We start from the raw sequence: 26,718 nt of genomic DNA on the forward strand, positions 1-26,718 counted from the left end.
AAATTTAGCTCGAAAACAGACCAGCGCTAAGACATCTAAGGCACGCCAAGACTATATCCGGGCAAGGAGTAGGTGAAAGGAAATAAGTAGAAGGGATATTTCTAAGCTGAGATTCATGCCAAACATCTGTGTCCAATCCCCAGAGGACGATAAACCCAAAATGGAACTAGGTGCTTCAGAAAATTTTTGGGAGAGGCATTAAAAGAGAAACTACTTATATCTACTTGTCTCGCCTTGCACTCTTTCACTAACTTGTTTATTACAATCCAAGATGGAAACTCATGAAACAAGTTAATATTGTTATCTAACAACCAAGTTACTAAGCATAGTATATAATCATATCATGAGGTTAATAAAGTTCACTATTAAGTCAATGACTTACTATCAACTAATAAGTTGTCTCTGTTTTAATATAAAAGTGTGGAGATAACTAGATACAAATATCTTTACACCGACCCACACACACGAAACCGGATATGACTAACTGCTTCATAAGAACTCATTTCAAACCGACCAACTAAAATCAGCTCATAACCCATCTACAACTTAAAGCCCGGTCCATGTAAACTGACCAGCCCAACTAAAAGATCCAGACACAAATTAACTAAACCACAAGCGGGAGTATTGGCTAACACTCCCGATCATCTTCTCCATCAGACCTTCTTTTCCACCAAACAACTAATACAGACACCTATCCAACCACCACCATCAACCCACCGAAAATCACTAGCATGAAAAACCCCATAGCCTATTAGCAATCAAAATAACAAATCATCAATTTCTCCAAAAAACCAAATCTAGATTTGAACCACCTACAACAAAAACGAATTGAAACCAGTAACCAATCCATATACAACAACAAACAAAAACAAAATTAATCAAATCATTAGTTCAAAGTTTTAAACGCCCAACTCAATTTCTTAACAAAAGGAAACTGACAGCCATTATTTCAAATCCCAAATCAATCTCCAATCTCTCCCAAAAACTCAACCATTTACAATAACCACACAACTCATTATATATAGCAAAGGAAACAATAGTATAATTACAGAATCACAATCTATTAACGATCATCAAACAATTTGATCTACAATTGAGTTTTTGCCTCCGAACCAAAATCTATTTATCTTGTTTATTTATTTTATAAATTTGTTGTTTTTGCAATTATTAACACTAAACTTGAGTATTCAACGTCACCGAAAATTTCAATCCAAGTATATAAAAATATATATACAATCGACAATTTACATATTATTTTTAAAACATGAGAAAATCATAAGATATATAAAAATATCTACTCATTGATGATACGCTCTCGCTAGCAGACTATCTATCGATAGATTTCCAAAGAAAAATCCCCTCTTCTTCTTTATGTGAAAAACTCCATTTTTATTTTCTTCTCTTTGTGTCCAATCCCTCCACGTGTGAATCCTTTTTTTTTTTTTCTTTTAACTTTAAAACCACCCCTAAAAATATGGAATGGGCTTTATCCACTTTACCCTATCTCTTCATAATCTTTATCCTTTTACCTTATCTATTTCTAATATTTATCATTTTATTTTATTTTATCTCTTTTTTATTATTTTTATTATTTTATTGTACTAAGAAAATATTAAATAAAAACACGGGGTGTTATACGTTTTGTCTGCATAAAGAGGAACAGATGCGAAACAACCTTAAAGAAAGCATTTGATCCGTGCTTCAGCCAGCCTTCTTATTCACAGTTTGTGCTTGTTGCAGCAATTGTTACCAACATTTCACGATTTGAGGATTTTATTATTGGAAAATAGGATTGAATCTCTTCTTTACATAGTCAAGAAAACAGGCTCTTGTCAAATTTTCTTCAATAGTTGCTCTTCTACTTCATCCAAAACAATATGTTGTTTTTATACTCTTCTAACTAACGATAGGCCCACACCCTTTTCCATTTGGGCGCCTTTTCCATCTGAATCCCACAACTAGTGTCATATTCAAAACCCCACCAAAACCCACAGATTTATCTTATTCGTTTCTTCCTTTAAAATGTGGAGAAGTTGATATAAGTAATACCAAAGATGAAAATTGTACAAAAACAATGTTGGGTGTTGAAAATATGAATTTGGAGTTGCTTCAACTAATTGTATATGTCGCTTTTGTTTAGTGTTATTTTCTTGGACAAGTTGGTGACAAAAATGTCTAGGTAGCTTTTCCAGCTTTAATGGTTTATGGTTCATTACCATTAAAATGTTAGAACAGAATAGAGGGGAAATGAGGAGAGAGAAACGAAAAGAGAATAATTTGTTTATTTTGTTGGGGTTTCTTGGTGTTATTCATCCACCTCTTTCCCAAATAAGAGATGGGGCCATGTGGTGTAGTCGCGCCCATTGCTATTTGCAAAAGAAGAGGGATACCAGCAATTTCGGTTTGGCATAACAATTTATAAAAATCTTCCCCCAACCACGTTCTTAGCTAATATAATAAATCAAACATCTGTCATGGATTTTATCAAGATGTTTTACTATCATTAAAAACAATTCACCAACATAATGCATGTTAAAAAGAGCCCGAGAAAGACATCGGAGCTATTCCTAAACTCACCACGCCATGAACTTGTTTTCTATCAAAATCATTGCAAATGCTACCTTGGTTCGCTCTGCATTAATTTTGTTGCTGCCTTCGGCGGAAGGTGCCAATAATGTAGAATTTGTCAAGCAAAGGAAATACATAAATGAAAAAATAAAAATAAATAAACAGACGCTAAAGTTTCCTCTAGAGCAGATGTGGAGTAATCCAAACTGGTGGAGAGTAGCGAGAAAGTGAATCATCACCCTCGTACAAGCGCTCAATTTCCCCTGTATCCATATTAAAAATTCCCATATCATGACCGACTAAACGACCAGAAGCTTCATTGTGGTCATCGGTGAAGTAAATGCAACTAGGCTTGCATCCTGGGTAGTCCGAGGCCTTCAAAGAAACAGAGTTATTACTACCTATGAAGATAGCATGGTCCCCGAGATTTTGCAGCTTTTCCCACTTGCGGGTGCAGAAATCACACTTGTAGACTTCAATAAGTTTGGTCTTCAGTAGATGTTGGAATTCTATAGCCGGCATATCAGTACCAAAATCCAGAACTCTCACAACCAAGTGCAACTCCCCTTGCAGTTCCAAAATGTAAAACCTATCAACGCCTTTTACATTAGGGGGTGGACGTGCAAAAATAGTTGACTGTGACCTAGGAAGACCATAGGTATCACAGAGATGAACAAACCCCCAACTATTGACTGCATAGAATTGACCATTGAAGTATAAGGCATCAAATACAGCTTTTGTATGACATAGCATCGGAGTCCAAGTTTCATCACCCGGTCTAGCAAAAGCCAGTGAGTTGCATCCTCCGTAAATTATTAAAACCAAAAATTGTTCCTCAGCTATTGAAGAAGAAGATACCTCGACGACAACTGCTTTAGTTATGTAAGACATGCGATTCTTTCCAGGGGATTTAGCATCAAAGTACCTGTCATTAAATGCAGATAATGGTGGGAGTGGAAGACTAGCACGTGAAAGAGGATTCAACATATGGACTTTGTGATCAAAGGCTACGGTGACCACCCAACCAAAAGGAGAACCCCAACAATGACATTCACTTGCCTTAGGCAAGTTTAGACGGTAAATTTTGTTCTCAAATGGACTAAAGAAACTTCGTATTTCTTCACCATCGTCGGCGGTAAGCATTAACCATGGCAGTGGCTTTAAAAACAAAGAGAAGTGACGTTTATCAAGCGTAACAGATCTCCAGGATTTACAAACGGCACCAAACCTTATAAAATCTACTATTAAATCAATCTTTTCAGCTATCAACCTCAGAATATCCTCGTGAAGTCCAGAAAAACTGTTTAGAGACATCTTCTTTCACAAGAGCAATAAAAGAATTCACCAGGTCTGCAATCAACAATACAATCAGTATACAGCATTCAGTAAACTTTGACAACTGCATGTACATACACTTTTCTTGTTTAAAAGTCAATGAGAGAACACGGAGAAGAACAAATCAAAGAACACATGCTTGTGTGATGAACCAAAAATCAACATTAGAATTAGTCTAGTCAATATTTACTTGGGTCATCTCCTTACACACGAAGTTTTAAAAAAAGAAGATGCGAATTCAATATTTCTGCTGGTGTGAAAAATCGAACTAAAATCAATTAGCATTGCACTGATTCTGCATGGGATACACAAATTATTTTAATGTGAAACAGCTTGTTTCTTCAATAAACGAACTTCGTAAAGTTTCAGGTGTTTTATTAATACCTGCTACCGAAGAAAATAGAACGAAAATGTGATTATAAAACTGCTACTAAAGATGGATTTTTGAGGCAAAAACTGCACCAAAATTTTAAAGCAAAACCACCTAAAACCAGAAGAAGGAAAATAAATTTACCACGATCAGTTGAGTTTGGAAAAGATGAAAACAGTCTCATCCATTCATCCAACTCTGGGCAGGACCGACTCTCACCTTTAATCCGTACAAGGCATTTTGAATGTTTTTTCAGTGACGAGTGGTGGTAGACGGGATAAGTGGATTATAATATTACTTGATAATTAAGCAACCCAATAATTTTCCCGTGCACGAACCCTATGACCAAACTTTACTTCGGTCATGTTTCCAAAATAATTTTGGGGTCACATAGGCCAAAATTGTATGTATTTTAAATGTTATCTTTTAAAATCAACGTAATTTATTATCGAAAAAAAATAAAAAATCAACGTAAGGTGCACAGATCTAAAGTTTTGCCATTATCATGCATCTTTTTGTTGGGAAAGAATTATTTTAACTTCAATATCTTATCCAAACAAATTTTATCATTTCGGAAATAACACACTTGTCCCACATCCAAAAATTCCCCTCAGAAAGCCATACCTATATCTCTCTAAAGTCTAACAACTCACCATCTCTGGCAATGCCACTCGTGACACTACTGGTGCCTTAGCTTCGAGCTCATTTTGCCAGAAAGGTAACCCCTTCGGTAAAATTTGGGCTCTCTTCAGTTCTCCTACGAAGTACCAAGTCACCAACAACCCAACGCCAACTCTCTCGATCTATCCCTGATCATTCTCTATGAAACACCCTTGGATGCAAAGCAAATCCTCAGCGATTTCGTGTAAACTATTAACTAAGGATAGTGCACAAACACTGCTCTATTAATAATTCGCAAGTACGTGGTGGAATGTCACTCTTGTATTCTTAACCGTGACTAGTGTAAGACTTGAGATTATATTCCCTCACATGTACTATATCTTTACTTCCACTAGCTCTGTAACCACGATACACAAATTAACAAAGAGTTTTAGTTACTCTTGATTAAAAACTACTCATTTCAATCTGGTAAGGGCCTAATTTTCCAATTTGTTTTTTCAATCGATCAGTTCTTGGTAACAGTAATACATGTGAACTCAGTCCTATAGTCTTTCAAATGGATTTAAAATTTCACAAATTTTCATGTGTTCAGTCCTCCTTCATCAATCGTCATTCATCGAAAAAGACACTAACTAATTTTCTCCAGTAGTTAATAATTAACTGACATCTAGAGGCTATAGTGGATACAGGATCACTTATTTCACAAAAGAATAACTACAGCGCTGCAGAACGAACTTGATAAAAAACAAGGAGAAAAAGGATTCAGAACAGAGATTTATAACATAGACACGAATTTCTCGTGTTTTGGGAGCTAGTCCAAAGATGATGTTAGATACCATTATAAACTGATCATGTAGAACTCGTGAGCAAATGAAATAAACAGAAAGAAAACACAAAAATAAAACAAGGATTCTACTCTAAAACAGATTCCGGGTTATCCAAAAATAGAAACTGGGGACTATTTCCCTAGAATAATGGCACCAGTGTCGTTTGTTTTTTAGCGTCTGAATACTGATTGTTGAACTATAAAATATAAATGATGTGGACCTTATATATTCTACCCTATGAAATTATATCTTCTTTTTAACTGTAAAATATAAATTATGTGGACCATTATATATAATTATATCCTCTTTTTAATAATAAGATCATTATATTTTGTTTGCAAATAACATATCATCAAAATAAATGTTGGAATAAATTGTGTAAACTAAAACTTGCCTGTTATATGAACTCCACTTATACGAACTCTAAAAAAACTCCACCATGAAAGACAATGAATTTGAAGCTAATTTTTGGTGGAGATGTTCTCCTCACAATATAGATCATCTTTAGAAAAAATCAGTGCATTTGAAGATATCTAGACGTATCAAAATTTGCTTACAATGTTATAAATAAAATTATCCAACGGTCCAGATTTTTTAGATTTCATAACAACTTTTGACAAGGTTAAATATTTTTGTTTGGGCATATTTTTGTTTGGGCATATTTTTGTTTTGTATGTTGGAATATTATACAGTGAGATGTGTGCTGGGTTATCCAGTCTTTCTTAATTCAGGGTTGTTTACCTAGAGGATTGAACTCAAACTTTATTGCTTTGATCCCGAAGGATAACAATGCCAAGAAACTCACCCAGTATAGACCCATATGCATGGGTAATTTTCTTTTTAAGATCATTACTAAACTTCTATAGTTGCGGCTTAATGAGTTGGCTAATGATATTATTACAAAGGAGCAAACTGGTTTTGTTCCTACAAGATGTTCTCAAACCAACATCTCCATGGCATCTCTGTAATGATGAATGAGTTGAAGAAGGATTATTTTGGTGGATCTCTAGCTATCAAGTTTGATATAACTCAGGCATATGATACAATGAGTTGGAGGTTTCTTTTTCAAGTTATGTAGATATTGAGTTTTGCAGACACCTGGATTAAATGGATAATTAAGGACAATTGTGAGTTCAACACAGATTTTAGTGCTAATCAATGGTGGACATGTGGGTTTCTATGGCATCAAAAGAAGACTCAAGCAAGGAGATTTCCCCTCTGTGGTTTGCTTTGGTTGAAGACACATTGTGTAGAGTTTTGCATTTTCTCAGGGAAAAAACCCATCTCAAGCCACTGATGACTATCATTAAGAAATTGGCAACACCTAGCCACCTCATATTTGTATATGATTTTATTATATTTACAAATGGCGAGATAAGAGGCATTAGAAAGCTCAGTCATATCCTTCAGAGGTACCAAAAGGCAGCTGGACAATTCATTAGTCAAGCCAAAAGTAAAGTGTTATTTAGTACCTTCAGTCATCTCAGAAAACAGGATGTACTACTGGAACTGAATATGGTTGAAGGCTATATGCCGGAGAAGTATTTGGGGGTCAGCTTACATCAAGGTAGAGTCACCAGGACCTGTGTAACACCAATCTTGGACAACATTAAGAAGAAACTCACAAGTTGGAAGGGAAATAAACTGCTTTTTTCTAGGGAGAATCATCTTGATATAATTAGTTCTTTGTAGCATACCAATCTACAACATGTCTATCTACAAGTGGCCAATGTTTGTGGTAAAAAAAGCTAAGACTATTATGAAGAATTTCTTATGGTCGGGAGATCCTAATATAAAGAAAAGGTGTGACTGTAAGCTCGGATAAAGTGTTCAAGCCTACTTGTGAAGGTGGACTTGGGATTAGAAAGCTCAAACATGTGAATACTACAGTATTGATGAAAATGGCTTGGGAATTGAAATTTTGAATGGTGAAACTATTTTTGCTTTGTTCATGAAAGCAAAATATTTCAATCTAGAGGGAGAGATTATTAAATCACACAACCCAACCTCTATATGGCCTGGGATCAAGAAAGCTCTAGAGGAAGTTACACACAGAACTCAGTGGGTGATAGCCAATGCAAAAAAGATGGACATTTGGAGAGACACCTGGTTAGGGACTCAATCTCTCAAACACATGCTCAATGTCAACTCAATGAATCTGAAGGGATGCCGAGTTCGAGTGTGTGCCCTGCTTGAAGGGGATAATTGGTGCATCCTTTATGCGCTGCAAGATGTTATGCAACATGCTCATAAAAGCTCATCATCTGTCCTTAAATGTAGCTCTGCTTTCGAAGACTATGTTATCTGGTGCCTTGATCTGAATGACAACTTCTCGACTAAGTCATCATATGAAGAAATTAGAAAAAGAAAGCCGGCGATTGAGTGGAGTAAAAGTATATGGAGGAGTTCTATCCACCCTCGGGTATCAGCTTTGGCGTGGAACATCATACAAAGAGGAGTGCCAACTAATGACAGGGTACATAAAATAGGTATCTGTCTACCCTCTTGTTGTAGATTGTGTGGAAATGATGTTGAATCCAACCACCATCTATTTTGGCAATGCAAGTTCACTCAGAAGCTTTGGAATTGGATAAAACAAGTTTTTAAACATCACCATTGCTATTAATAACTTCCAAGACACAATGAAGATTAACAAGAATTGGAGCCCTATATTACGAGATCTTGGAAATCGTGTGTTGTCTCATGCTTGGTTAGCATTTGGAAGGAAAGGAATAAGGTGCACTTTGATGACAGAGAGCCCAAACTCTGGAATTGCAAGTATTACTTGAGATTGCAACACAAAATCACGGGTAAACTCTCGAAGGGTCAATGTTACAACAACCCATTGGAGTTTGTCATTTTCAAATTTTGGAATATTGGTACAAGATTGAAAAAAGCACAGCAGGTTAAACAATGTACATGGATTACCACCTAAGCCATACATAGTCAAACTTAACACTGATGGTGTGGCAATGGGAAATCCTGAACCCTCTGAGATTGACATCTTTTTTTGAAGGAGTATGGGTCAATTCCTACTCACATTGAGCATGAATATTGGGTCGGGTGACAACTACAGAGCCTGTATGGCTATCCTTATTGGGGTTGACTGCAATTAGTTAAGGTTGGATGAATTTGTGGATTGAAACTGGGAATGTCCCATGGATGATGCAACCAAGGTGGTTAACATGTACAGAGAGGTTGACTAGATGGAAAATCTCTACTATATGGAAAGAAGGAAACACCACCGCGGACTTGCTGGCTAAACAGGGAGTAACTTTAACTAAAGATGAAGTGAGCACCACGTATGGGCGACCAAACTGGTTGCGCAAATGGGAGGCTCCATTTCAAACTTTTTATAGATTTTTGTGAGAATTTGCTTCAGCATACTTGTTTAGGATTACATGCATGTTTCGGAGAGCCATGAAATAGGGGGACAACATGTTTGCACTCTATACCAAAATCCTTTTGTATTTCCGTTAAGTTTTAATACATTCCAACTTACCAAAAAAAAAACAGACATATTTTTGTATTTTTTTGCAGGGAGATTCTCCATTATGAGAATACTGTCTTCACAAAAAATCAACCCTCAATTTATCTTATAAATCCACTTTTGGTGGTGGAGTTCATAACTAAAATTGTTAGAAACTATATTATAATATATATAAGCAATAAGTATGTAATTCAACTTCTTTTTCATGTACATAAAATTTTAAGAATAGAGGATATTATAAATAAATAGATTTAAAAATAATTAAATGAGGAAATCTTATATTTTAACATATGGTTGTACCACCATATATGAGCATCAAATAAGGACTTCAAGTTAAAACATCAAAGTCATATTTTCAAGCCAAATCCATTGTCTCGAACCAAAAACCCCATACTCGAACTCTTTTACCTTGATTGAAAACCTGTAACGCCCCACCACTCACCACATGTTTTCGATATTGTCCCTACTAATTGTGTCACCTAAATCCCTAGATCCAAAACATTGTAATGCTCTTGGGGTGTGGCTCGAGGAGGAATATGATTAAAAGGTGCATATCCTGATGTTGGGTGATGATTGCACCATGGTGTAGTCTCACTTTGCTTAGGCAACTAATTTAACTAAGATCATGGGTATTAATTAGTAAATATGTGCCAAATCCTAACGTCGAGGTATTTTGAGTTAAAATATTACATCAATGAATGGGCCGGCTTGGGACCTGAGCCTTCGGGTGACATAAGTAGAGACGATATTAACATGTGGTGAGTGGTGGAGCATTACAAAATCCATACTTGGTATCTTTAATTCCTTCTAAATTAAAAAACTCATACTCGATCTCAAATTACTAAACAACCCATGCTTTGTAAATAATTGGTAACCAACTAGAACATAAATATAATCTTGGTTGACAAACATCAAATTCTGGTTATCCAAATATATGCCATGATGCCCATTAGATGAGGTGAAACCGTGAAAATACCCATAATTAACGGTCAACAAAATTCGAACTCATTGAAACATTTTTAAGAGAATTCATCTACGGTTCAAAATAAAAGTAACGAAAGTCCTCAAATAAGGGCAAAGTTGAGAAAAGGTCTATCATAGGTAGGGTAGGGAATCGGGTGACCCAAACCCAAATAGGCCGGGTTCAGGTCTATTTCTATATCTGTTTGTGTATTCGGGTCGGGTTTGGGTTAGGTTTTTTCGGGTTTAGGTATGGTTTTTACTGTATTTTTTTTAAAAAAAAAATCAATTTTTAGTGTTACCCGTGATAAGTGCTCAAAAAGAGTATTTTAACCCTCGACTATTCCTCTTGTTTGTCCATCTTAGTGGACTAATCATGCTTATAAGTTATGTTTTATGAATTTACAGGTGAAAAAAAAAGTTTTGCTAAATAATAGAGTTAAAGGGGCAAAAATGAGCAATTTGGAGCATTAAATATCACATGGCAGCTCATAGATAATTATGGTGAAGGCCCAAGATTTTAAAGCAATGAAAAGATAGGACTTGGACCTGTTTTAAAGCTCGTTAGGAAGCCCAAGGCAAAAAGACCCGTTACTTGAACCAAAGTCCGCAAAAATACAGCAAAAGATGGAGTAGAAAAGGAAAAACAGACCGATGCGTCTGAGAAGCATGGAAATACATTGTCCCGTGTGTCCAGACACATGAAGCCAACATAATAGCTCCACCTTTTCTCTGTTTTAGAAATGGAAGTTGGAATTGAAAGGAGCTTAATATGTAATAGGAAATTAGGTCCAAAAGCCTATGTTTGAGATGCTTTTATAGCTCATTGTAATCCCTATATAAGGAGCACCTCAATGCCAGTTGTAATTGCCAATTCACATTCATTCTTCTTGTTTCTAGAACTTGAGGCTAAGAGAGGTTAATAATAAAATATTCGGTTTTCACTAGCCAAGTTTTAATAAATTAATCTCCCTTGTTTTATGTTCTTATTTTCTTCTTCTTCTTCGTGTTTTTCCTTCTTCATAGAAGGCTAATATTCTCCTTCAAGTGAGGAGATGAAGTCGGTTGTTAGGGTTTGGTGATTCTTTTGGTTCATGGTGTTCTCCAATCAGGTTAGTTCTTTATTATTTTAGTTGTTAGTCTCATTGCCCACACCAAGAGATGAAAGTATAGAATAAAGTTTATGCTTTGCAATTTAATATTATGCTAGTGTTATTTACTTTTTTTTTTTTTCTAGTAGTGAAGTTCCTTATAATTAGGGAAACATTGTTTGTGTTGCCCTAGAAGGGGTAGCTCAAGAAGTGGCTGCCCAAGGAAAGTATTCTTTGTGTTTGCCTTAAATGGTGATTCATTGAATGACTGTCTAATTGGAAAGTACTCATTGATGTTGTTCTCGGTAATACTTTGAATGACTGCTCGAGCTTACATAAAAGGAAAGAAGATATTAGTAACATAAACATAGGAACTACTTTAAGTAGACCCAGCAAAAAAAAAACTACATTAAGTAGAAATAATAGTTAATGATGTTTCGTCCAAGAAAGCATCAACACTCGTTTGATTGCCTAATTGTAGTCTACTTGTGAGAACAACTATAGAGCAAAAGGTCACGGATCAAAGGTATTGGTGGATTCGATTATCTTGAATTCCCTCTCATATATTCTTAATAGTTTAGTCTAGTTTAGCTTAACATTAGTTAAATTTACAATCTCTGCAACAATAGTTTTCAATCTCCTTCTCTCCCCATTCACTCACCTCCTTCACAAAAATGTGTATATCAAATGGCGTCGCTGCCGGTCTAAGTTTGCTTTTAGTAAACATTTCTTTAAAGATCGAAACTTTGGATGTTGAGGTATTGTTAGCCACATCATCCGTCTTTTTGTGAAAGACAAATGCTTGAAGGACATCCCGAAGGCAAGATCCACCTTTCATGTTAGTTGAATCTTCATTATTTAGTATAATTATTATCATATTAGTTTAGAAGCATATCATATTAGTTTAAATTGTATTTAGAAACCTTTTTAACAGTTAAAGTTGTAAGCCAACACAGTGAAAATTCATACTCTCTTGTTTCTTGCCTGAATCTTGACAAATAGACAATACATCTGTAGACCGTGGTATTTAAGCAATTGATTCACCATAACCCTAGCAGAGACAACTTTGGACATTCGAGCAGGATAATAGTTGCAAAGCTCAACTCGATTAAAGAAAAGTAGTTTAGTTTTTTTAAAAAATAAAAAATAAATTTATAAAATTCAAAATTCAAAAAAATTAGAATAGTTGCATATTAGTTTAATTTTAGAATAGTTGTATTCATTCATATAAAATAAGATAGTTGTTCGTCATTTTTCGCATAGGATATTTTTTCTTGTATACGCCCCGTCGTCCCATTCATCGTCCGGTAAGAACACAACAGTAGACAAAGTCCAACAACTGACTCATAAGAATACTAGACGTGATTGATACAATGGCCACAAACGGAGAAGAAGGTGTTGTGAACCCAAACAATGGTAAAGTTATCTCACCCATGCAAGCATAACAGAAGAAGAAGCTTAGAAATTTCTATTCGCCAATCATTGGAGACCCACCAAACAATATTGTTTTCCCAGAGACAGAATCTAACCAATTTGAACTTAGAGTATCAGTAATCTATTGCTTCCAAAGTTCAATGGCATAGACAATGTTCAACCATATGTTCACATGAACAAATTTCTACAAGTTCTGAGAACCTTCAAAAACCATAATATCAAAGATGAGAGTATCAAAGTAATTCTTTTTCCACTCTTACTTAAAGGTAAAACAATTGAATGGTTAACTACCCTGTCGATCAATTCAATCAACAATTAGGAGAAGTTGAGAACAAAGTTTATGAAGAAGTTCTACCTACCCTAGAAGACAGATGCCATGCAACAAGCTATCATCAATTTCAAAGGGAAAAGTGACTGAAGAATATCATCAAAGTTGGGAGACATTCAACAATCTGCTAGTTTCATGTTCACATCATCATTATGATAAGAGCACACTGGCTCGTTTTTTCTTTTGAGGACTTTCTACTATGAACAAGCAGATGATACATTCAATGCATCAAGGCAAATTTACATCATTGGATGGAGAGAAAGCCTACAACTTTCTCAAGAATTTAGTTGAAGAAACTCAACAATGGAGTACTAACAACGAGGACGTAGCTAAAATTTGGTATCCAAGTTCGTGAAAACCCAAATCAAACAATACTATCAATTATGGCAAGTTTATCAACAAGCCTTGAATTTTCGAAAAGAAGTTTGATCAGTTCTTTATGATTCCTCCAAAAGCGAGTACTTTCCAAGCTAAACCTTAACCACCCAAGCCTATTCATGCAGTATGCAAGCTATTTTCTGATGAAGATCACACCACTGAAGAGTGTTCATACTATATTGATACCAATGTAGAGGCATGCAGTATAAACTCTTTTGGAAGAAATAACCTGTTCAATTAAAGACAGGATTATTGGAAACCACTAAACACCAATCAGAGGAACTTTTTTCCTGGCCGGTTTTCAGAATCAGTCTAATCAGTTCCAGAATAACCAGTACCAGCTCCAAAACTGCCAGCAACCATACATAAATCAACAGTTATACCAGAACCAACAAAACAAAGCCAGCACCAATAGAGAGTTAGTACTAGATCTTATGAGCGGATACACTGCACCTATGCCTTAGACGAGTAAAATAGTTATCCCATATATTGAAGAAGCTATCACCACCATTGTCAATGAGCTGAAACAGACAAATAAAAAAACCCAGAAGCTAAAGAATAACTTTAGTATCATTCAAGACTAGATAGGGCAAATCGCTGCCACTTTGACCAAGAGATCAAAAGGAGTATTACCAAGCCAGCCAGAGCCAAATCCGGAAGGAAGAGGTGTCTTGCGGGTGAACAACCTGGAGATTACTCAGTCAAATGACCCAGTTAATAATGTCACCACTCTGAGGTCAAGCAAAAAGGTTGATAAGAAGATTGTCTATGAACCAGGAAAATATTTTGTGGAGCCCGTGATAACTTATGTTCCCACCATCCCACCCAGTTCCGACATACCAATTACATTTAGTGTTGCACCACCTACTGAAGAAACTGTTGAAAAAGGAGTTGAAGGAACTACTATAGAAGTTAGTAAGAAGAAGCCATCACGTGTGACTCCATCTGTCACTCCACTATTTGTTACCAAGCCAACTAAAGCTGAAAGAAGAGAACCTATTTTGAAAAATCCACCATCACCATTTCCTTCGAACCTAGTAAACACCAAAAAAGAAGACCAGTACTAGGAGATTTGCGATGTCTTTTAGAATTTACAGATTAATATCCAATTTCTGACCACCATTAACCAAGTTCTCTCGTATGCCAAGTTCGTGAAAGATCTAGCGAAAAAGAAGAAGACCAACATTCCGAAAGAAGTTTTTATCGGTCTAAGATGTTCATCGTACATACAGAATCTAGCGGTTATAAAACTGAAAGATCCTAGAAGTCCCACTATTACATGTAGAATTGGAGATTCTTTGGAAGAGCAAGATTTATTAGATTTTGGTGCAAGTGTGAATCTTCTACCATATTTCATCTTCGAGAAGTTGAGCTTGAAGGATCTTAAACTGACTGATGTGTTACTTTACAATTAGCAAATTGATCAATTAAGATACCTAGAGGAATCATTGAAGACGTCATAGTCAAGATCGAAGATTTCTATTATATGGTTGATTTCATAGTACTCGACACATAACCTACATTTGGTAGGCAAATACCAATCATTCTAGTCAGACCATTCTTGGCCATTGACAATGCACTCATCGACTGTCAAAACGGTAATATGACTTTATCCTTTGGTAATATGAGAGTCGAGACCAATGTTTTCCATATGTTATAACAACCACAGGAGGTTTGTGTTGTTATAAACGAGGTATGCATGATTGAAGCGTTAGCTTAGGATCATCTGACTCATTTGTATCTTGAAAACAAATTATTGAAAGCTCTAACAGACTCAGACTATGAGGAACTTAGTGTCCATGCAATCAAAGCAATATTGGATTCATCACATGTCATTGATGATAGTACGTTCAAAGCGAAGTTTGAATCACCTATGCTTAATGGACCAACTAAAGAGTTTAAGAAGGAGTTGCCTAAACTAGAATTGAAGCATTTGCCATCTACACTCAAGTATGTTTTCTTGGGATATTTGGGAACCTACCCAATAGTCATTGCATCAGATTTGACTGAGAATTAGGAATCCAGGTTGGTAGCATTTTTAAAGGAATATAAGAAAGTCATAGGTTGGACGATTGAGGATATCAAGTGAATCATCCCTATAATAGTCCAACATAAAATTCATTTGGAAGAAAATGCCAAGACTTCTAAGCAAGCATAGAGAAGACTTAATCCAAAGATGAAGGAAATAGTTAGAGAAGAGGTACTCAAACTTCTTGATGTTGACATTATCTACCATATTTATGATAGTCAATAGGTTAGTCCAGTTCAAGTTATATCGAAGAAGTCCAGAAGCACATTGATTGATAACGAAGACAATGAGTTGATTCTAACCAGGATTCAGACTAGATGGAGAGTTTGCATTGATTATAGAAAGTTGAAAAGTACATCGAGGAAAGATCATTTTCCATTGCTTTTCATTGATAAGATGTTAGAAAGATTGTTGGACAAGCTTGCTACTACTTTCTTGATAGATACTCAGGTTATTTTCAAATCCATATTCACCCTAAGGTCCAAGAAAATACCACATTCACATGTTTGCTTGGAACATTCCCCTATCGTTGTATGCCTTTTGGTCTATGCAATGCATCAACCACTTTTCAGTGATGCATGATGAGTATTTTTGATGACATAGTGGAGAAATACATGAAGGTTTTATGGACGATTTTTCAGTTTTTGGATAATCTTTTAAGAATTGCCTACACCATCTCTCCTTAGTCCTTAAACGTTGTTGTGATACCAACTTAGTTCTAAACTGGAAAAAGTGTCACTTCATGGTAAAGGAAGGAATAGTACTTGGTCATCAAGTTTCAAAGGAAGGTATTCTAGTAGATCGAGCAAAGATTGATATTATAAAGGATCTACCTAAGCCGAGGATTGTCAAAGATATCTGTGTCTTCCTAGGTCACGTGGGATTCTACTGTCAATTTATCAAGGATTTCAGCAGAATAGCAAGACCAATGTCACATCTCTTAGGGATGATAGGGTTATATACTAAAAACATTATTTTTGTATTAACTCTAATTCTTTATATTTTGAATGAGAATCATATGGGCAAATGTTATGCATATTATATATGTTATTAGTTATATGCATGTGTCTAATACTTTATGTTGTAGATGATATGGTGTGTGTTGACACACAAAAGATCATATCATCAGTACCTTATAAAGTATAAGTAAACGTTCACAACCAAAATGGATTTGGACAAACCATTGGTATGGTTGTAGTATAATATGGTATTAGTTTATCTTGACTATAGGATTACACTAGTACACTTTGTATGTATTGAACAAGACCAAGTGAGGTTGTTTCTCTTTATACTGACTATATAAGAGAACAAACACATTTGTTATCATGGATGCTTGTCCTCTTAATCCGGATATAATAATGGGCACTTACGTGCATTGTACATTGCTTTAAATCATCAATGAGTAATATTCATATAAAAATCAACAAACTCGATGGATTGGGTAATGACATTGTATGTAAGGTGTTCTGTTGATTATAGAAGGAATCCGTGACCCGCAGGAAGTCGGGTTGATGATGTCCCCTTGAGGAGCTCAAAAGGATTATCATGTAAACCCTACAAGTGGATTTATTTCGACATGACAATGAGGTTGAGTGGTACTACTCAAGGACATAAGAAGTTGATTAATGTAATTGTCAGTAACTTGACTTAATCAACGGCCATTCGATATCTTAAACACGGGGAGATCAACGATCATATAATATGGAGCCCATAAACGCTGACACGTAATTTGGGATTAGGGCGGTAGTGCAACAATGGCTTTTAGTGGAATAAGCCATTTGTTGACGGACTTGGGCCATGTGTTCTGGGCGAACAGGAGAAGCCCAAGCCCGTCAGGAGGCCCAACCTTAATTTCTCTTCATGGTCCCTGTTGTAGCTTATAAAAAGAAACCTCTTTCTCTGGCCGTTTTTTACACTTAGCTCTCAAGGTTTTACTCAAGCAAAAATAGATCCAAAATTTGGTTCTGAGGTTGTGAGAAAGAGAGAGAGGCCAAGAGAGAAAGAAGAGGTTGAAAGATCGTTGCCCACACAACGTCCAATCTATTGATAGGAATACAATAGAAGATCAAGAAGTTGTTGATTTCATAGCTATTGGATTCTCAGAGTTATCTTAGCCGATCTACAGGTATGATTTTCTATCCAAAATCGTGAGAACCCATTAATTCCACTGCGTATGGTTTTCACGGTTTGTAGAAATTTACATTCTGAAATAACGGTTCCTACAAGGGAAAGATGTTGTTTTTTATTTTGATGAATCATGTGTCGAAGGTTTTATGAAGTTGAAGGAAGCACTCACTTCAACACCAATCATTCGTGCACCAGATTGGGACCAGCCGTTTGAAATCATGTGTGATGCATCTGACTATGCTATAGGAGTCGTTCTAGGACAAAGAGATAAGAAAGTGTTGTATGAAATCTACTAAGCAAGTAAGACTTTAAATGGAGCTCAAATTAATTATTCCACCATAGAGAAGGAGCTCTTAGTCATTGTTTATTCCCTTGACAAACTCCGTCAATATCTGATAGGTTCAAAGGTAATAGTCTATATTGACCATGCTGTCTTGCATCACTTACTTGCTAAGAAAGATGCCAAACCCAGACTGATCTGATGGATATTACTTTTATAAGAATTTTATTTGAAGATACGTGATAAGAAAGGGACAGAGAATGTCGTTGCTGATCATTTTTCAAGATTACTAGTGGAAAATGCAGAAGACAATGTACAAATCTGTGAGACTTTTCCTGATGAACAATTGTTAAGTATATCAGAAGTACCATGGTACGGGTACATAGTGAACAATCTTGTGACTGACAGAGTATCATTACATTAGAGCAAGCAAGAAAAAGAGTTATTCTTTTCAAAGGTCAAATATTACTTTTGGGATGATTTGTACTTATTCAATAAGTGGTCATATCAGATCATTTGGAGATGCATCCTAGAATCGGATCAGGAATCCATTCTATCATTCTGTCACAATCAGCCTTGTGGAGGACACTTTGGTCCCCAATGTACTGATACAATGTACTATAAGCTGGATTCTATTGGCCTACTCTTTTTAAAGATGCAAATGTTTATTGCAAAGTATGTTCGAGATGCCAATTTTTGGGGAAGACCTCGAAAAGGTTCGAGTAGCCTCAGCAATTGATCCTTATCTTAGAAATCTTCGATGTATGGGCTATAAATTTTATGGGATTGTTTTCACCTTCTTTTGGTTACACCTACATTCTACTAGCTGTGGACTATGTTTTGAAGTAGATAGAAACAATTCTTACCAAGACCGTCGATCATAAAGTCGTCATGGACTTTTTGAAGAAAAACATTCTACCAAGATTTGGAGCACCGAGAGCCATCATCGGTGATAGTGGTTCTCACTTCTGTAACCGTATATTTGGAAATCTTATGGAAAAGTATGGAGTGATTCACAAATTAGCTTTACGATATCATCCCCAAACAAATAGTCAAGCAAAAATTTCGAATATGGAAATCAAGAGTATTATGGAGAAGACAATTAATCCCTCAAGGAAATACTAGTCTCTTAGACTCCAAGATTCACTATTTGCATACTGAACAACATTCAGAACACCCATTGGAATGTCACCTTATTGTTTAGTATATGGAAATGTGTGTCATCTACATGTTGAGTTAGAACATAAAGCTTATCAGACTGTGAAAGAAATGAATTTTAGTGTAGATCAAGCAGGAGAAAGGAGGAAGCTTCATATCAGTAAATTAGAGGAATTGAGAAGTGATGCTTATGATAAGTCAAGGATTCACAAGGATAAGACTAAAGCATTACATGACAGAAGAATTCTGAGAAAATAATTTGAGCCTGGACAAAAAGTTCTGGTATACAACTCTTGTCTAGAACTTTTCCCAGGAAAGTTGAGATCTAGATAGATGGGACCATTCATAGTGGGACATGTGACACCTTTTGGAGCAATTGAAGTGGAAGACCTGAAGAGAGGGACTCGTTTTAAAGTCAATGCTCATTGACTAAAACCTTTTATGGAGTTGCCTACTAGAGATATAGATGCAATTTTTCTCAAGGATCCGGTATATCAAACTACTATTGAAGTGGAGAATTGGGGTAAGTTACCTAAGCATCTTAAAGATTACATTATATATCTTTTATTGAACCTGTTACTCTGTCTAGTTTAAATTTCTTGTATGAGGAAGCCAAGCGTCGTAAGCTTGACTCCTTAGAATCTCATTAGTATAATCACCACCGATAGCTGGGCTCTCAAATTTTATAACTTTATCTTTTGTTGAGAAGAGTTGCAAGTGTCGGAGTCAAAGTCTTGTTACTCGAATAGACTGAGTATAAAATGTCTATAGGAAGCAAGCGTATTGTTGAGAGAACAATTTTGAGATGGAAACCTAAGCGTTCACCACCTATTAGTTTGTGGGATTTACTCCCCGTTGAACTTCAATGGAAGATTATTTCTATCGCTCATGTAGAGTTAGGTAAAAGTTCCTTCGTGCGTAAGAGAAGAGTGCGTAAGCTAGGTTGGTGTAAGAATTGTCATTCTAAAACTTGCCCTAGATTATAGCCATTAAGAGACAATTGTTGGTACAAGGTTTACTTTTATCAATCACTTGCTGAGAGAGATCGGATGAATTCCTATAAAGTAAAACCTAGTGGATGAGAATAGCTAGTCTTGAGGATCTGACTATAAAGGACTCAAAAATCTAGAGGATCTGACTTTAAAAGACTTATTTTTACGTCTTGGGGATCTTATGTAAAACGACCCAACTCCTAATCATTCTTTTGAAAAAATTTCGCTTTCATAATTCCAATCACTTCATTTCGTGTCTTATCTATTTCAAAAAATTTGTCACCTTGTGTAAAAAATTTCAAAATATCATGAAATTTTTATTTGGAAATCATGTTTTATGGTTGGATACGTTTTCAAAATGAATTTCTAAATTCTAATTTAGCCAATAGTTTTGAAATAGTGTCTTTAGTCTTGAGTACAAATTTCATCAAAATCCGAGTATTTTTGCAAAAAGGTTATTTTTGTCTTTTCAAACTAGGGTTTGTGGTAAAATTTGATTAGGAAATTTTAACATCTTACCTTTTCTCATCCATTTCATTTACTTCTTTATACATTGAGGCCAATGCGTGTATAAGTAGGGAGAGGGTGTACTTGAGAAATGAATTTCGAAAATTAGTTTTCAAAACAAAAATCTTTTTGTTTTTATATCATTAGCATGAGAAAGACGAATTTTAATGATGAGTCTGGGATATATATTCTATAATGGTTAGTGTTGAGTTTAATAAATAGTTGATATTATTGATTTCATTACCGCTTAGACTATTTATTATACTCAGACATAGTTCTTGTTGATAGAATTAATTATCAATTAAGATACCACCATAGTACTTAGTCAGTTTTGTATACTTCTGCTAGAAGAGAGATTTAAACCCCTAGTAAACTGGAAGTAGATTTTTTAGACTTAACCCATAAGACTTAAGCTTTATACCTATTCTTTGGAGAGTTCTTACGTAAAATCCGAGTTTGTGTGACTTAACCTCTTTCAGTTCTTTATTTTGTTGTAATATAGTCTCATTATTTCTTGATTTAGTTAATCACGAAGTGACATCAACTGAGGAGATAACTATTAGGTCTTGTAGTCTATTCAAAACAGAGTATGTGAACCCATTCATCCTTTATCCCACCTAGCTAGTATGATCATCATGTTAAACCCTTTTTTAGCCTTACAATAAGGATTTTCCTTCATAAAACCTTCACCCAACTCCATACAAGGAGTACAACCCAAAACCTTGTTAACCATACCCATATGTTTATGAGAATACGAAGGGCACAAGGAGGAAGAAAGAGCCCAAAAGGAAGATTACAAAAAAAATACCAGAGAAATACAATGAAGACCATTATTCTGTTCTAAATAGAAGAAGCTAATGGAAAACAAATATATCTAGTATCAATCACAGATATACCACTGAGCTAAAAAAAATTGAAGAAGTTGAGCAGAATTGATGGAGAAGCCAACACAAATGAAGAATTTTCTCTGCAATATAGAATTTGAAGACATTTTCCAAGAAAGATGCAAAACCCTTAGTAGAATAGGTGAGAGGATGCTAAAGTGAAAGACCCAATACTACATATGTGATTGACATTCTTTCCACGGGACTACTTTCATCCAGAAGTCCGTTTTTCAAGGTAGTATGTGGGATGTTTGTATTCCTTTGAGAGATTCTTTTATTAGAGTATGACTAGTGAGGATTGAAAGTCAAGATTATCTATCGAAATGTGGACTAGGAATTCTGTTTCTTGGATAGAAAAGTATATGAGATTGACTAAGTACACATATAAGCCTTGGCTGAGAGTTTTGTCAATTTTTACTATCTCCCAGTATAATCTATAAGTCTTTGCAGCAATGAAGTTAGCAATGGAGACCCGTCCATTGGATTGAACACAAAGTTGGTAGGGAATTTTTTCTCACTGAAAAATACTATCATTCTTGAACTTGCTATTGATTGATTTTGTGGGTATATCACCTGAAAACTCTCACGAGACTATAACTCGTCCTTTTTGGGGAACTTAAAGGTTTAAAGTCTTGTTGCATATGGTAAATGCAATCGCGATGCCTGCGAAAGTGAGTTAGCATTTTTATTTTGATTATTAGGTAGTGATTTTGATTACTTCTCTCTTTTTATCTTATTTGCTAAGAGACTAGTAAAATGCTAGTTGGGGGTTATGATAAGTTATCAAAAAGTGTATTTTAACATTCGATTATACCTTTTGTTTGTCCCTCTTAGTGGACTAATCATGCTTGTAAGTTATATTTTATGCCTTTACAGGTGAAAAATAGAGTTTTGCAAAATAATATTAGAGTTAAAGGGTAAAAAAGGAGCAATTTGGAGCATTAAAGATCACATGAAAGCTCATGGATAATTATGGAGAAGACCCAAGATTTTAAAGCTACGAAAAGATAGGACTTGGACCGGTTTTAAATAAGCTTGTTTGGAAGCCCAAGACAAAAGGACCCGTTAGTTGGACCGAAGCCCACAAAGAAAGAGCAAAAGATGGAGCAGAAAAGGAAAAACAGACCCATGCGTCTGGAACACATGGAATACACTGTCTTGTGCGTCCAGACGCATGAAGCCGACATAACAACTCCATCTTTTCTCTATTTTAGAAATGGAAGTTGGAATTAGAAGGAGATCAATATGTAATAGGAAATTAGGTTCAAAAGCCCATGTTTTAGATGTTTTTAGGGCTCATTGTAACCCCTATATAAGGAGCACCTCAGTGCCAGTTGTAATTGTCAATTCACATTCATTCTTCTTGTCTCCAGAACTTGAGGCAAAGAGAGGTTAATAATAAAAGATTTGGTTTTCACTAGCCAAGTCTTAATAAATTAATTTCCCTAGTCTTATGTTCTTATTTTCTTCTTCCTCGTGTTTTTCCTTCTTCATGGAAGGCCAATCTTCTTCTTCAAGGGAGGAGATGAAGCCGGTGTTTAGGGTTTGGTGATTCTTTTGGTTCATGGTGTTCACCAATTAGGTTAGTTCTTTATGTTTTCAGTTGTTAGTCCCATTGCTCACAACATGGGATGAAACTATAGAATAGGGTTTATGTTTTGCAATTTAATATTATGCTAGTGTTCTTTACTTTTCTTCTAGTAGCTAGTGTAGTTCTCTATAGTTATAGAAGTATTCTTTGTGTTACCCTAGAAGGGGTAGCTCAGGGAGCGGTTGCTCAGGGAAAGTATTTTTTGTGTTTGCCTTAAATTGCCTAATTATAGTCTACTTGTGAGAACAACCATGGAGCAAAATGTCACATATCAAAAGTATCTTGAATTCCCTCTCATATATTCTCAATAGTTTAGTCTAGTTTAGTTTAACATTAGTTTAATTTACAATCTTTACAGCCATCGTTTTTAATCCCTCAAATCCCCTTTCCAATATCGTCCTTCATAATTACTATAACTTAGAAATGGAACGATATCTTACTCATCATTTACTCATTGAAGGATAATTAGGTTTTGATATGTGTTTAGTTCTGACCAACGACGTCCATCATCCATATATTCATTCTATCATCTCTATTCTACTCACATTACATAAACGCAGATATAAACCCGATTGGGTTTTGGGTTCAGATTCGGGTTCGGATGGAACATTTGGATTCAATTCGGGTTTGGGTTCAGGTTTGGATATGATCAAAATAGTCAGGGTTCAGGTATCGTTTTCAAATCCCTCAAATCCCCTTTCCAATCTCGTCCTTCATAAATACTATAACTTATAAGTGAAATGATATCTTACTGTTGGGTCCCTCACCTCGTGAAGTATTGGAAATTGGTTTCCTTTTGGAAACCAATTGGAGTTGCCTATTGGACTTGAGTTTCTAATTCTTTTAGGAACCAAATTGGAACTTGGGAGTCTATAAATACTCTCATATGTTAGTATAACAAAGAAATGAGAGAAAACCAATTTTGAGAGCAACCAAAATTGAGAGAAACCCTTGCAAAGAGATAAATCTTGTAAGGAGAAAGATTTGTAGAAGAGAGATTTAGTAAGTGTTGGAAAGACTTGTGAGGAGTGATTGTAATCTTCCTTCCCAATCTTATAAAGGATTTGATCTTATGGATTAGGTATCATTAGCTAAACCACGTTACATCTTGTGTTGTGGTATGTTTTACATTCTTTACATTATTATTACTTGTTTGTGATAGTTTTGATTACTTAGAGAGTTGGGCTTGCTAGGTTGGTTGTAGTGAAAGTTTAGATTTTTTGTTTGGAGTATAGAGTGTTCATTCAAGCTATCTTAAAGAGGATCGATTGGTATTGTTTTCCCAACAAGTGGTATCGGAGCCGTGGTTAGATTAATCACAAAGATAGTTATCCAAATCTTGCTCGAAAGGTGTTTGATAAAATTCCTGAGAGGAGGTTTGAGTTGAAATAGCTTGTTGAGATGTGTCATTCTATAAGCACTCGCATGACTAGTCTGAATAGAGGTAACTACACTATTTGGAAAGTCAAGATGGAAGAATTGCTCTATTGCAAGGAGTTAGCACAACCCATTGACATTGGAGGAGTAAAACCAGACGCAATAGCGGAGGCTGAGTGGAGCAAGCTTGATAGAAAAGCAATTGTGACATTCGACAGTGGATTGATGACAGTGTCTTCCACCATGTATTCTAAGAGACTACCGCTTTTGGCTTGTGGAAGAAACTCGAAGACCTCTATGAGAGAAAGTCGGCCAGAAACAAGGTACTTCTCATTAAGAAGTTTGCTAACACGAGGTACAATGAAGGTTCCTCAATGTCTGAGCATCTTAATGAAGTACATAATACCATCAATCAGTTGCACTTGATGAAGATTGATATAGGTGATGAAGTTGAGGCTTTGTTACTATTAAACTCTTTACTTGATAGTTAGGAGACTTTAACAGTTTCCCTTGGAGGAGCCGCTAAGGATGGAATAATTACCATGGAGATGGTTACCGGGGCATTGTTAAATAATGAGATAAGAAGGGGTTCACGAAGCAGCTCCTGTCACTCAGAGATCCTTGTCACTGAGAAGCGGGAGAGTGGTAAGAGCAGAAAATCATCTCATTCTAGAGGTGATGATAGAAGCAAATCTAGGGGTGAAGCTAGAGCTCCTAAGGTAGAGAGACAATGTTACTATTGTGCCACCAAGGGTCACTTTAGGTATGAGTGTAGAACACTGAAAAGGGATGGGAAGAATAACTGTGTACATGAAGACATGGTAAAGAGGAATGGAAGCACAGGCCAAGATACTACCGTACTAGTAGACGATGGCCTAGTGGGAATTGTGTGAGATTGTGGTGAATGATGTGTTAGCACCTCATGTCAGGATACATAGTGGGTGATAGATACAGGAGCATCCTATCACATCACACCACACAGGGGATTCTTCACTACCTACAGCTGTGGTGAATTTGGTGAGGTAATGATGGATAATAGTGGCGTCTTAAAGATAATAGGCATTGGAGATGTTCATGTAGAAGCCAATGTCGGCTACACCTTGACACTCAAGGATGTAAGGCATGTCCCTGACATTCGACTAAGCTTAATTTCTACTGGGAAGTTAGATAATGATGGCTTTCAAAACTCGTTTGGTAATGGGGTATGGAAACTGAGCAGAGGTTCCATTGCAGTAGCCAAAGGGAAGAAAACTTGATCGTTTTACAAAATACAAACTAGTTTGTGTAAAGCAGAGTTAAATGCGGCACAAGAATAAGCTTCCTCCGAACTATGGCATAAGAGACTGTGTCATATGAGAGAAAAAGGCATGGAAGTTCTTGCCAAGTAAAAGGCCTTGCCAAACATAAAAGGTACGCATTTAAATATATGTACTCATTATTTGGTTGGAAAGCAACATAGGGTGTCTTTCCAAAGATTCTTTTATCATAGAAAAGAGAATGTCCTTGAGCTAGTACACACATATTTAATTATATGGTCCTATGAAAGTGAAGTCCTATGGGAGAGCTTTGTACTTCTTAACTTTTATTGATGATGCGTTAAGAAAAATATGGGCATATAGTCTGAAGACCAAGGATGAAGTACTTGTCGTGTTCAAGACTTTCCATAGTATGGTGGAAAGAGAGACAGGGAAGCATTTGAAGTGTATTCGCTCAAATAATGGGGGAGAGTACATTAGGCCGTTTGAAGAGTATTGCAAGAGTCATGAGATTTTTCATGAGCAGACCATTCCCAAGACACCGCAACATAATGGTATTGTCGAGAGGATGAACTGTACCATTATAGAGAGGATGAGATGCATGTTGTCTCACTCTAAGTTATCAAGGAGTTACTGGGTAGAAGCAATGTGCACAGCCGTACATGTGATCAACCTATCGCCTTCGAAGCCTCTGAATAGTGATTATCCAGAGAGAGTATAGTCAAGCAGAGATATTGATTATGGATACTTGAGGGTATTTGGGTGCAGAGCATGTGTTCATATTCCCAAGGATGAGAGATCCAATCTCGATAACAAAGCTAAGCAGTGTATTTTTCTAGGTTATGGGGATGAGAAGTTTGGCTACAAACTTTATGATCCGATCAACAAGAAAATAATCCAAAGTCGATATATTGTGTTCTTGAAGACCAAACCATAATAGACTTTGAGAATGGTGAGAAGCTAGAAGCTTTCATTGATGATCTTGTTGACTTAGAACCAGAAGTTCCTACTGTGGAACGTGTAGAAGGCATTGGGAATGCAGAGAACTATGAGTTTGAAGCTCATGATGATGATCCTATTGCTAATGATGGGATAAAACCTATTGATATAGAAGA

At 35.9% G+C, this 26,718-nt stretch overlaps 1 protein-coding gene across 4 annotated transcripts in view; it reads right to left on the reverse strand.

The window, feature by feature from the left end:
* Nucleotides 1–2,475: 2,475 nt before the first annotated feature.
* The window catches only part of LOC147523968 (putative F-box protein At5g55150), a 28,753-nt gene continuing 4,510 nt past the window's right edge, over nucleotides 2,476–26,718 (reverse strand). Inside the window, exons 2-3 of one of the 4 annotated variants that reach the window (XM_086601115.1) lie at nucleotides 7,194–7,304; nucleotides 2,476–3,918 (exon numbers count right to left, since the gene is read on the reverse strand). In XM_086601115.1, the coding sequence (XP_086457241.1) occupies nucleotides 2,749–3,882 (1,134 nt within the window). In that variant the 5' untranslated portion in view covers nucleotides 3,883–3,918; nucleotides 7,194–7,304 and the 3' untranslated portion in view covers nucleotides 2,476–2,748. Of the gene's footprint in view, nucleotides 3,919–4,417; nucleotides 4,708–7,193; nucleotides 7,305–26,718 lie in introns of those variants that run through there. The other 3 variants (XM_086601124.1, XM_086601104.1, XM_086601109.1) reach the window with 3 other exon arrangements.

The sequence above is a fragment of the Coptis chinensis genome, chromosome 1, assembly GCF_015680905.1.
Source record: "Coptis chinensis isolate HL-2020 chromosome 1, ASM1568090v1, whole genome shotgun sequence".
Classification (NCBI taxonomy): domain Eukaryota; kingdom Viridiplantae; phylum Streptophyta; class Magnoliopsida; order Ranunculales; family Ranunculaceae; genus Coptis; species Coptis chinensis.